General features: G+C 39.2%; 1 protein-coding gene across 1 annotated transcript in view; it reads left to right on the plus strand.

Moving 5' to 3' along the window:
• MEF2A (myocyte enhancer factor 2A) overlaps window positions 1-13,832 on the plus strand; it is a 76,113-nt gene that overhangs the window by 37,769 nt on the left and 24,512 nt on the right. The window contains 2 exon segments of the mRNA XM_019619561.2: window positions 10,077-10,208; window positions 13,516-13,735. Coding sequence (XP_019475106.1) covers window positions 10,077-10,208; window positions 13,516-13,735 — 352 coding nt within the window.

Below are 13,832 nucleotides of genomic sequence, written 5' to 3' on the forward strand. Positions count from 1 at the left end.
AAAAAAAAAAAAAAGACAGACTGTTAGTGACTTTAGGAAAGCTGACAGTGCTACAAAAAAGTTTTTGTTCCCAGTTAATGTCATTTTGTTTCTGGCAATTCTTTATGTATTAGACATGAAGGAAGTGGGTTAGGCTTAACTTCTTACAAAAGTTTTGGCTCGCCATCAAATAACCTAAAACTCTGCTTTCCTTGTGTCTAAACCAATGATTAAGCTTAGTTCTGCAGGGTTAAAAGAAGTGCACTTTGTTTCAGTCTTAATACAAAGCTAGTGTGTTTTAGCATAAATAATATGTAACTAACGTGCACTGCTTACTGGATTTCCCTTTTTAAGGTCAGTGATTGAAATCATAGGAGGTATTTTAATATCAACTATGAATTGTATTCTTCCTGATTTTATTTGGTTAGTATTTACAACGTAGCTTGATTGAAAATCTGAAGAGCAGCTGTGTTGAAGTGGCATCTGGAAAAATTCTAAGTAAGGTGTTTTGGATGTTTGCAGATAACTTGAGAATATTCAGGGAAGTTCCAATCACGAGAGCTCTTTTTTGGTGTTGCTATTGATGGTGTTGTTTCCCAGCTGCTTTTGTAGTGTGTTAGAAGAACATTTTTGTTTCTGTAACACACACAGGGCAGGCACACAATGCCCAGTTCACACAACGCTGCACTAGAAATGCATATCAAAGATCAGCTGTTGGTTTTGGTCTTCTGGTGACACTGTGTTAAGTGGGATTGGAATTCACCTCCAATAAAGTCAGCAACTTCTTACTCCTCATTAATACTGGAGTTCAAGCAGGCAATCGTACAAAGATATAATTATCTTCCTCGTATTAACAAGTTCTTCAAGCTTTGCTGGTCTGATTTATTCTGCAGCCTGTGTGCTGATGCAGATTTGGAATTTTACACTGACAGTTAGAAGAGCATATTTTTACTTCACGATTTTCCAACTGGGGACCATGGCATCTGTTAATCGAGAGTGAATTTGGGCAAGCTGTACTTGCAAAGTACAGATCTCAGAACATTGCATTTTCTGGAACTACAATAAGGTTAAAAACTAATCTTTCTGAAGATACTCTTGATTTCAGTGGAGAGTTAAAGTATGCCCGGGTTTTGACTTTCAAGCTCATGAGTGTAGTGGTTTGATAATGTCTTCTGCCTCTGAATTAACCACCTTGCAGAAGGGGCAGCAGAAATGCCAATGTCTTGATCACTGGTGTTCAACAAGCAGTCTTGTAGCACTCAGAAGGAGGAGCGTGTCCGCTATAGGACACTTCGCTACCAGTTTCCTTTTGGAGTTCAGTTTCTAATAAGTTGTGTTTTAGTAACTATCATGTTTGGACCTTAGACTGATGTTGCTTCTGCAGTAGAGGGCTGAGAGAGATGCTGACATCCAAGAAAAATTGGTCTAGGTCTTCCGTCTTTCATGTAACCTCCCTGTTGCATACCCCAGCATATAGGTGTGATGAAGAAATTGTAGTCATATGATGGAGACTGTGGCTTGCTATGTCACAAAGCCATGTGTTTTGCTAATAGCAGTGTGACCCATCTGAGCTGTAATGTTCTCAGCTCATCTGAACAGGAGACTTGCTATTGAGTCTTTCAGCTGGTGTGTTCTGCTCATAACTTTCCTGTATCAGCTGTGCAGATACTTCATTCGTGGTGGTACAGACCTATGTCCTTTTTGCATCCCTACCCCCCTTTTCAGGTTTCTGGTTTGATAATACTAAATTATCTGAAGTTTGAAATACTTTGTTATCCTTTCTACTTTTGAAGCTATAAGGAGAAATAGGACATGAAATGCTTGAAGTAGCAATCTGGCATTATTGCATAGGCCAGTTGACTGTAAGAATCCCACTTCCATTCTTTTTATATCAATGAATTGTAATGAGAGTTAGATTTTTCTTAGCAAACCACTAAGCAAGTTTAGCAAGCAGAATAGCAAATAATATTTTTACGAAAGAATTTCTGAGAGATCATGAAGTGTATTATGCAGCTGAGTTGTTAGATTGGACAACTTCTCATGCTCCATATGGCTTATCTGCAATGTACTGTTGCTGGAAGGAGGCATTCAGTCCAATGCTGCTATTGCTGATTTTCTGTTTTAACCATTTTATATTTATGGAAAGGTATGCATGGGAGGATGTGTGTGTATATATACGTGCTGTCAGTTAGTAAGGATTGAAAACAACATTTATGTACAATAAAATACAGGTGGGCACTCTTTTGAACTGTCTTATGGGTAGAACTGTACTCTTATTATTACCTTTATTTGTTGAAAAGATTGTAGAATATGTTTAATTTGTGAGTTACTGAACTGTTTCTGCTTCTTGAATATGTACATAGGTTTGCTTTGTCCTTTGTTATTAGTAATAAAATTGACTTAGATGGTCAGTTAATTACTCTTTAATTGAAAATTCTAGTTGAAGATGCTTTCTGTACTTCAAGTAAAAGGAAAACCTGCTCAGTTATATATGATTTAATGATCAATTAAGTTGTATAGAAAGTGAAACAAAGACAAATGTGTCAAGTGTCAGACAGAGGCTGGCTTAATTTTCTCTGAGGAAACAGCATTGTCAGTACTGCTGGATTACTGACCATTTTAAGCCCCAAGAAATTCACTTGGGAGTGAACAGTGCAGCTGCTTCTGTGGGTCACTGACTGCATTGGGAAGCCCACAGCTTACTGAAAGTTTCTCAGAAATTGTAAGTAGGAGAACAGCACTTCCTTCATCACTACTCCCATGCATTGTATAATAATCTGAAGTGGATTTTACAGAAGATAAAACTGTTCTGCAGTAATTGCTGGTGGTTTATCTATTTAAAATAACATTTCACAGCAAAGATGGTTCAAGCTAGAAGTCTGAAAACCTTTTGTATGTGTTATTTTATATAAACGAGAGTTTGAATCCTGAGTGCCATCTTTATCATATCTTGGAGGAATTTGACAGCTAGCTTTCATGTTTGGCAAGCTAAGGATGCGTGTTAAAATTTGCCAGATACTGGAAGTGCTCCAGCATTTGAAACAAGACCCTGTCTTTTCTGAGAGTGGAATATAACAAGGACACTGATAAAACTTCAAGTCATGAACATTCAGCATCTGTAAATGATGAATACCTTTGCCTAAAACTGAACTTAGCAGAGCATTACCTAAAGGGCTCTCCCTCCTGTTTTATGGCCCATCATTCTGCACGCTTCTTATTTCTTCTGGTTTTTTTAACCACGAAGTAAGTAATCCTAAAAATAACGTTTTCCTAACATAACATTTGGCTAAGGACTATAGTAATTGTGGCAGAATTTATCAAGATGTGCTGTACTCAGAGTTTTTGTTATCTAGATATCCTTTAGATATCTTTGCAAAACGTCAATTATTTACTTATGGTTTTTTTTAAATAATTTTGTAATACTCATTGAGCACAAGCATGGGAAGCAGTATGTAACTTAACTCAAAGCTTTGACTTAATATACCTCATTTAGGTTGAGGAGTCCATCAGGAAGCTTGGTGGGGCCTTGTTCATTAGGAAGTTAAGCTCTCCAAGTTGCTTAGCTGTGCAAATGTCCATCACAATCTGATTTAACCTTTTATGCATTGCAGTGAAGTTTTGAGAACTGGGCACTGCATGCTCTATAGCTTTACTCTGCTGTTTTGGTTCATATGTGTACTTGTGGCTATGACTAGAATGCAGAATTCTGACTGCTAGCATAGGAAAATGCAAAGTGTCTGGCGGGCATAGTGAAAAGAAAAGCATTAGGCTAAACCTAAGCAGCCTTTTAACTCGTGGGGAAGGAAAACAGCTTAATGATGACATCTGCAGATGCTTAAGTAGTTAAAGTTGAGAATATTAATAGAGCCTGTGGAAAATCTACAAAATCCGTAAACAGTGCACGAAATCCTGTCCGTGTTACTTAAAAAAACAGAAATTAAAGTCTACAGAAATAGCGTTGATGAGCTTCCTACACAAAACACTGTTACTAAGATGAGTTATGTGTTTTTCTCTGGCTGCTCGCTTGCACTACTTGTAAACTTTGGTCCTGCTGTATTTTAGACAGCGGCAGAATTTATGCATCTGATATTGCAGGGTCAAGCTTGGCATTTATGGAGTCGTGTCGTTACTTGGGAGAAAAGAAACAGAAACGATGCTGCTTCTGAGACCGAAGTGACCTGCAGGAAGTTTAGAAACTATAAATAGCTTCCTGTTACTAAAAATACTCCTCATAATAAGGGAGAAACGATGTATGTAAAGGATGAAGCACAGTGGTATTATTCGGGGTGATAGGAGTGAAATGTTCTGTGTTATAATGGAAGAAATTCAGCCTAGTTTTTAGCATGTAACAGGGAGCAAATAACGAAGGGATCGTCGTGCTTTCAATGTGACATTTTGCTGTGTGTCAGCTCTGCAGCCATACATGTAGTTCTCTGCTCCGTGGGAAGGGAGGTGAACTGCCTGAAAGGAATTTGCCCTTTTTTTCCTCTCGCTGATGTTTCACATAATAAGAATGAAAACTGGGTGGGAGTCTGGGGCTGTGAGTGCCGCGCTTTTCTTTTTCCTTTGTGTAGGAATATCTCAGAAAAAAGGTGGGGCTTTTTGAGGAGGATGTTGTTATCAGTGGTGGATTCAGACAGTGGTCTACAGCTGCCAGAAAGGCCAGGCCAGTACTGCTGCCTACTCGGTATATCTGGTGCTCAGCCCCTGCATTGGTACACCAGTTCATTCCTGCTATGACCACTGACAACAAGCAAAATTAACTTGTAGCATGGCTGAGGAGAACTTTCTATCATTTTAGTGCAGAAGAAAATGGCTTCCTGCAGGCTCCAGCAGAAATCTGCGTTGGCTTATTACTTTTGTCCAGGACTGTGCACTTTCTGTGGCGGTCACTTGTTGATGTCACTGTACCCATGGACATTTCAGTGATTCCCTTAATCTTGGACAAATGACTGTAAAGCATGATCTCTGTAATTTTCTGCAGAGGTGAGACAGGAGGCTGATCCTAAAGGATATGCTCTCACTGAGTAGTTCAGTAATCCTTGGATCTCTCTTTTATGATTTTGTTTGTTTCTGAACCTCAGTAGGAAAGACTTTAATGCAACTTGGGCAAACACTGCTGGTATCTGTGTTTTATTGGTGTGAAGCTGCAGCTGTACAGTGTTGTGCCTCTGGATCTTGTGGTTATTCCCATCGCAGGTGGCAGAGTTCTGCTCAGTCCCCTCTGCCCTGCAAAGGCACTGTGTGAGTGCCTGACGGTCACATTGTGAATAAGGAACCTTTGGAATTTGATGCAGCAGCATCTTCTTTCTCTCTGCTATTGCACAGCAGCTCTCCGGAGCATCAGGACACTGTTCAGTTGGTTATCCTTTGATAACCATGGTGTACATGCTTACTAAGGCATCAGTAATATTTAGAAGTGCTAGTGGTGCCTCTTCCATTACTTCATGCCTAAGGAATACTTACACTTGGATTTTTTTTTTTATTTTTATTTTTTAAGTGTTTACTCCAACTTTGTACTGCCTCACATCTTTTCCAAGCTCAGTCTGGAACAGCAGAAACGGAGCTAGCCACTGTTTTTATCTGGAAGGCTTGCCTTTTCTAAAGGAAATCATCTTTTTCATTTCAGTCTTAGTAAAATTTTGGAAATGGTGTTTCATCTGAAATCATGAGGAAAAAACAACAACAACAAAAAACCCAGCACCAATAGGAATTGCAGAAATTGAGCTGTTATCTTGATTCATAGCGGTGCGGATAGCAACAACCTTTTCCCAACTTGTGTAACATCAGCAGGCTATGAGAACTCAACAGTGAGGACTTTGAATGAGCTAACATTCCTGCTTCATAATGCACTTTACATTTCATGTCCTCCTACTTTTGCCTTTTAAGGCAAAAAAATATTATTTCCTGAGGTTACAGTGAACACAAGCAAGTCCTCTACAGTTGTGCCAAGGGAGCTGGTGAGGAGCCCAGATGACTGCTATCAACATTCTTGCCCTTTTAACCATGTGAGCACAAAACAAGCTGCTTGTGCTTTTTAACCATTAGCAACACATCCTTCCAGAGTTGGACACAAACCCTGGATAACAAACTGTTATCTTTCCTGCAGAGGAGGACGGTTGGATGTTGTCATTTAACTGTCTTGGGTAGCAGTAATCTGTACCTGGCAGTTCTGTTTCTGCTTTCCAGAACTGCTGATGACTGGTATTTTGAGCCAGTGTAAGTTTGTGTGACAGAAGATAGTTACACTGTGCTGGTTGAATATCATCTTTGCTTCCTCGTGGGTCACACCATAAATAGCTATCGTATTTCTGTTCTCTTTGTACTAGCAATTAAAGTAGAATGTGTTGAATTGCAGAGAGAAACTCATTTTGTCACTTGTTTTGTGAGAAGGTCTCCTGTTCCTTAAATGCTTCTTGCACAGGCAAAATGCAGTGCAATTAAAATGATTTTGTGCAATGTGTAGGGAAGGTCAGGAGAACAGTGTGCTGTGTGCTTGAATAGTACTTCAGTCCTCCATAACTAGCCCAGCCTTTCTCATACAGCATTTACCAAGCTCTGCTGTTCAATAAAAAACAAAACATATATCAATATAAAATAATAATTCTGTTTATCTCAGTCTTACACAGTGCCACAAAAACAGTCTAAAGCTTCTGGGCCATTCTGCAGTATGTGTGTTACCACAGCTGCCAGGAGCATTTGTGTAGTGACTTCACACGTAGCAACGACATCTCTTTGTTTGCTTGGTTCTTTTTAAAAGGATTTCATACCTGCTATGGTTCCTCTCAGCACTTGCTTTGCATGATTTTCTGAGAAAAATCAATTCTTTCCTCAGTTAGCTCATCGGGTCTAACATCAAAGCTGCAAAGTGTCAGTCACTGAGGACACAGTGCAGCACATTGGCAAACATGCTGGAACAATTGCCAGTAGTTTTGGATAAGTCTTAGAGGAAGTGGAAAGTAATACAGATTAACTCCAAAAGCTACACGTTCCCTTAAATCATCTGGAAAATAAGACTTAACACAAGAAGGCAATTGGAGTGAGCACTGAATAGCAAAACTTGGAAGTTAGTGTTCTTTTTCCCTCTTGTGGTAAGAAAGTTTGTTCTGTATTAGCCCCAACTGCAAGAACTCTCACTTTTTTTGTCTACAAAAATGTTTGTGTATCGCACCAGAGAAATTAAACTGTTAGAGGAATTTCTTTCATCTTCAGAGTTTGTGAAATTTGGCTCTTTATTTATCTCAGAAATAACACAGAATCATAGAATGGTTGGGTTGGAAGACGCTGTAAGGATCACCCAGCCCTCCCCACCATGGGCTGGCTGCCCCCACAGCTCAGGCTGCTCAGGGCCCCATCCAGCCCAGCCTTGGGCACCTCCGGGGATGGAGCACACACAGCTATCTGGGCAGCAGTGCCAGGGCCTCACCGCCCTCTGAGTAATGAATTTCCACTTGACCTCTAACCTAAATCTCCCTTCTTTTAGTTTAAAGCCATTCCCCCTTGCGTCCCGTCGCTTGTAAGCTCCTTCAAGTGCCAGAAGGACAAAGGTATGCCGAGTTATTTACAGTCTTTGGAGAAACGACAAAATGTGGCTGTAGGGTCCACGAAGGGTGAGGTTAGCCCTCGGTGTGGAATTCAGCTCTGTCCCCATGGCCCCGTTCCCAGCAGCCGTCCCTGTGCTCCGTGGGCAGGGCCCGTTATCGCGCCACGCTGTGCTGCGTAGGCTTCGCCTGACTCTGTGAACAGCTGACAGCATTCCTCTTGTTAGTACAGCCGCGAAGCAGGAAGGTTTCACCGTTCTGTTATGGCGCAGTGATAAAGTAGCAGTCTTTTTATGGTTAGGTCCTCGAAGTGACAGTGCGTGTTTCAGCGATAAAGAGACAGAGCTCAGGATATCAGACCCAGACGTATTATCTGTAACAGCACACCGTGCCTTAAATCCTTCCACAATGACAGGAACCCCATCTGGAGTGAAGGTTTCCAGAATCTTAACCGGGAGATACTGAGCATTTTCCTTCCTCATGAGTCAAACGGAGTTAACCCCATTGTTATCGAAAGTAAAATAGCTGCTGGCCGAGAGGAAGGATGCCTTTCTGTATTTTCTGAGCCCGTTCCTTTGTATTGGAGCTGTGAGCATATCATCCCTGAGGATGAGTCCCAGTGTTTCACTCAGTTGTTTTATCAAAAGGGGCGTTAATGAAACTCCCATGTTGCAATACTTAAAGTTGCACTGACCTCTTAGGAACTAGACAGAAGTTCAGCACTGTCTGCTGTGTATTTATTGCAAATTCTTTCTATATAATACCTGAACACAACTTCTAAATGTCTTGCACACTGTGCTGAGCACCCTGTTAAGTACCTATTTGGGTTCTATTTCAAGCATTCCGTGGGCTGCAGGGGTTAAGTACAATGAAGATTACACAGTGTCAACATTTTCCCTACTGATATCAAAGTGTAGAGAACTGGCAGCCTGACTTGTCAGGAAGAACTGGGAGGGATAGCGGGCTCCGACCTTGAGCAGCCGGCCCTTGTATGGCCACGTCCATATCCGTGCCCAGCCGATTGGCTGGCGGTGTGGGATTGGGGCGCTGGAAGGAGCTCCACCTGTTCCCCATGTGCTGCTTCAGTGGTGGCATTTTTGTGGGAGTTCCAGGGACGGCGTGGGATACCGGGAGCCAGCCGAGAAACCCGAGAGGGGAATTATAGCTTGTGGTGACCTGTGATATTAAAGAATTTCAGAGAACGCAGTTGGATTTTAGTGCTGCTTAGAAGCTGAAGTAGAAGTAGGGAGTGTTTTGCACATGTATAAATAGTAAGAGAGTTTTGTGTATTTTTTTATTGTGCTAGATAGTGCTTGAATAAAAAATGAATGCTTTAAAGTAACCTTTTTTAAAAAAGTAATGTTCAGTACATTATGGAAGCATAGCTTCAACCAGAAAGTGAATTTCTTTCTGTTGCTGAGGACGTGGACATGTGGATTTCAATTTTTTAGGATCTTTCAGTGTAATGTTAATAAAACTTGCATGCCTTGTTAGCAAAAGAAAGCACCACCTCCCTTCCCCTATGGTCCCACTGCTGCCTTATACGTGGGCTCGTGTAGACCTGTTGAAAAATATGTATTGCTTTCCTCTCATAACCTGTCTTAAAACATTTATGATTTTTCTGTGGGGAGCATTTTAAATCTTAGTTTGTTAGAAATGAGAACTTATAATGAGAATTTTGATTGTGTAGTAGATGAAAAAGGAAAAAAAGGACTGAAAACATATCAAATGGATCTTTTAATTGTTTGCTCAAAAGAGCTGCAGGTTCACATCCTTCCTCAGTAGCTTATTCGTAATGCCTGCATTGTAGACATGCTCTGTTTCTGGGGGATGTTGATGCAAGAGTTCCACCAGCAAACAGGAAGTACCCCACAGAGCGGTCACATCAAGTTAGAGTAAAGAAGTCTGAAAAAGCTTATATTTAGCAAACTAAGTCATGTTACAGAGGGATTATGTCATTTCTTTTTATATTTTTTGCACTTCTTGTTACCATGCAGGATGACTGCAGTGCAGGAAAATCCTGCCTTTGTAAGCCAGTGAGACCAAGTGTTACATATATTCATGTAATGCAGTAGCTACATTCAGATGAAAACTGTTAGTTGTCGTATCGCTCGACTTCAAGCCATATGCTTTTAAAAATATGAGGGATGCTAATAGGGATGCTAAAATCAATTTATTAAAGATCCAATAAAGACTAAGATGTTTTTTTGATTACTGGTGAAGACATTAATTCCTTTGACATAGGCTGACTGTTGAAGGTCTGTCAGGCAACTGTCCTCTATCAGCCGGTGTCTGAAAACAGTTTGGTGTAGAACACTGGAGGTGGAATGATTTTAGGTTGAAACTGCCCATGAGATGGCACCTTGGGAGTCTATGCCTCTGAATGAACTTTTCTGTTGGTGTACTATGCCACTATTTTGAAAGACTTAGCTTGTCTATTGATTTTTGTCTGTGAAAATTTCTTGTAGTTTCAGTGGCTCTGAATGATTCGGTAGTATACAAAAGATCTTGGCAAGTTAGTATGATCTGTATGTGAATTTTCCAATTGTATTTCAGACCTTAAGAAAGAAAGGCCTTAATGGTTGTGAGAGCCCTGATGCTGACGATTACTTTGAGCACAGTCCACTATCGGAGGACAGATTCAGCAAACTAAATGAAGATAGTGATTTTATTTTCAAGCGAGGCCCTGTAAGTACTTTTATTTTATCTCTACTTTTTATTTGTTGATCCTTTTTATTAACTTCATTATTTAGGCTCTGAACAAGAAGGAACACAGAGGGTGCGACAGCCCGGACCCTGACACTTCATATGTGCTCACGCCACATACAGAAGAAAAATATAAAAAAATAAATGAAGAGTTTGATAATATGATGCGGAATCATAAAATCGCAGTGAGTACTAAAGTATGGTTTGTGCTTCTATTCCATGCATGAGAGTTTTCACAGGTGTTGCTTACCACTGTAAAGACAAGAGGCTGTATTGGTTTGAAAAGGGAAATGTGTATTTTCATGAGGTAAAATGAGGTATCGATACTCGCTCTTGATAATTACATTTTTTCATAAGGAGTAGGAGAGAAAGAAATCGTGTCTCCAGCTTCTCAATTATGCACACAGATTTTTTCATGCTGTGTGGATGTGAAGTAATGTTTCCAAATTTCAGGACCTTAGCTTCCTTGCCTAAAATATTCTAAAAAGACAGATTCCATTATGGGATATAAAAATCTTATAGTCCTTCTTCTATCTGATAAAGATTTTACAGTATGTTACAATTAGAGTTGGCTCATTCTACTGCCAAATCAATTGACTTTATTTTCCTGAAGGCAAGATTTAGAAAGGTGTTTAGATGTTTCAAAATGACAGTGGGATCTTCAGAAACATTGATATCTTGTTGAAAGCATGTTCAGCCAGAGAACGTGGACACCAGAAGATCTTCTGAAAATTTTGTAATGAGTGTCTAACTCAAATATTTATCACTTGCTGGAAGTCACTTAATTGCTTTAGGAAGATATTGTCACTAATTCCACAGTGCAATCAGAGCATCGTTTCCATTTTAATATTGTATAATTAAAAAATGAGCCCCATGTGTTTACAGGGCAGGTTGTCCATGTTCTCATGAGTTTCGTATCTGCTCTTTAATTTATGGGTCCAAGGTAAAAAGATTCAGTGGAGTACTCATAGATGAGAATTATTGTGCTCTAGAACTCAAGAACTTTAGGGTTAACAGTAATGGAAATTTTGCATGATCTTCTCAGAGGTGTGATGTTTAATTTCCACCTACGAAAGCAGTTAGCATTGAATGTTACAGGTGGAGTATCTTCTGAGAAAACTAATATGGGGCTCTGCCATGACCTTTAGATTTTTTTAACATTGTCTAGTTGTAGCAATTAAAATAAATGGACTGGCTAGGTTAATCAGCATAGATCCTGGCGTAAATGAAGAGTGTGTCCCCACAGGACTGCTAATAGTGAAAATGATTTAATTGATCACAGCAATAGAACCATCTCTGGGAAAAGAACAGCAAACTGGCAGTCTGACACCCAGAATCCGTTCTTCTTGCAAATTCTTTATGCTTGAATGTAGCTGTCTTTTATTCCTTCTTTGTTTTGATGTTTTCACTACCTAGTGTTTCTGTATTGAAACATCTTTAGGCCTTATCTATTAGTATGATATGGTTAAATTGCTCTCCATTGATGTTTTGTGGTCTTCCCGAGCGGCTTAAGTTTTCTGTGTGGGCATTAATGTAAATAAAAAAGGGAACATTAATTTTTAGCTCTGTAGTTCTGTATTTATAGTTTAAATTATACCTGTTGTGGTTCTGTTTCCAGTACTTGTGGATCTTGGATAAGAATGTAGCTTCTTTTATTCTAGTGCCCTTATTACTGTTGAAAGATAGAAATGAGGCAGAGTGAAGAATTCAGTCAAAACCAAATGCATACCATAGATGGACAGATGCTGCTGTCCATCTGTATTGTAAGGAGTGGGGGAAGCTGTCATTTATAGATTCTATATTGAGAAACCTATGAAAAAAATGTTCAAAAATGTTCTTACTGTTAACTTCTAAGTATTGTTTTAAGTATACTTCAGCTATTTCAAGTTTAGTTTGAGTTAATGGAAAGCATACTATTTTAAAGCATCCTTTTTTAATAGGTTATAAACAGTTTCTTTAAGTAGTTTCCCATGAAGACAAGTATCAGTGCAGCTTGTCATTACTTAGATGCTGTGAATGATTTGCTAGCATTACATTGCTGTGCTTCGTTACTTCTTGCTTCCATCTGTGCCAAAAAATGATAATTATTCTGAGGAATGCTTCAGCATGGAAGCTGTCATTAGTTCTCACTAGTAAGAGGTTTCGCTTTTTGTATAAAATGTATTATGGTCTGTACATCAGTGTAGAATTACTGTTGTATTTCAGATGATATCAAATTACCGTTTAGAAGTGTCATTCTGTGTAAATTTTAAGCTGCATATGACAAAGTACATCTCTTAAGTATACTTGCTAGGTCATGAGTGTGTGTCATCTTCAGCTGACCTCTAAACTACCATCTCTGTCAACAAATTCTACTAAATTTTTATTCTTAAGCTGTACCTGTCATAGTTTGTTGCAGATACTCTGAGAGTTGTGAAAGAAAATAGTCCCTTTTGTTTCAGAAACACAACACTGTCAAAGGATAGGAATGAGACAAAGGCCAAACAAGTTAGTCATAACCAAATGAGCACCATAGATGGGCAGGCATTTAAACTTTTGAGTCGAATAGTTGTGGAATAACAAACATATATATACTGTGGAAAAACAGTTGCCTTTTGAATAGCGCCGTGAGAATTAGAATAAAAGAAAAAATAAAAAGGGAAAAACGTTTACACAAGAAGAAAATGAGTGGTTATTCAAGCAGAGTTTTGCAGAACACGTCTCAGAAAACGACGGTCAAAGTTGATTAAAATCAAATTACTGAAGTTTGTAAATTTCTGAAGGTTTTACTTTTTTGGCATGTTGAAAAAAGGTTTTAGAGATCAGTAGCAATATTTTGGCAAGATTATTAGTAGAAAATGTTATTACTAATTGATCCTTTTTGTCTTATAACTTTATATTATGTGCATGTTTATGCTTACATTTTGAAGATGTAACAATTTGTTGATTTGTCAACATATTTATCTTGTTGTGGCTTTGTAATAATCCAAATTAACTGGTGAATTTCTTGTATTTCTGAGCTATATGAATATCTTCAGGTTTTTGTATGTTAATTTCCTCTCAGTGTTTTGATAAGTTTATGAGTAATTCTTCTGGAACTGTATTTTTGACGTATTATAATTCAACACCAGACTGCAACAAATGGATGTTTTCAGATTGTATGATTAATGAATTAGAGTTTCAAAACTAACATAATTAACTCTTATAATTGTTGGCAAACTTGTAACGTGTATTTTTTATAATGTGCTGTGTTTGTGAATATAGTTAATGCTAATCTTGTCCTCTGTGTTCCTTGCTTTCTTTCCTCCAGCCCGGCTTGCCTGCTCAGAACTTCTCCATGTCGGTTACGGTTCCAGTGTCCAACCCCAACACTTTAACCTACAGTAACCCAGGGAGTTCCCTCGTATCCCCATCACTGGCAGCCAGCTCATCATTAACAGACACGACCATGCTCTCCCCACCTCAGACCACCCTGCATCGGAACGTATCACCTGGGGCCCCGCAGAGACCACCGAGTACTGGCAATGCTGGTAGGATTTCAGTACTGTTGTGCTTTTCCTTTTTCACCCTCCTTTATATTTTTATTAAAAAACAAACAAACAAAACAACCCACAATTTTTTTTTCCA

Source organism: Meleagris gallopavo, chromosome 12 (assembly GCF_000146605.3).
Source record: "Meleagris gallopavo isolate NT-WF06-2002-E0010 breed Aviagen turkey brand Nicholas breeding stock chromosome 12, Turkey_5.1, whole genome shotgun sequence".
Lineage (NCBI taxonomy): Eukaryota > Metazoa > Chordata > Aves > Galliformes > Phasianidae > Meleagris > Meleagris gallopavo.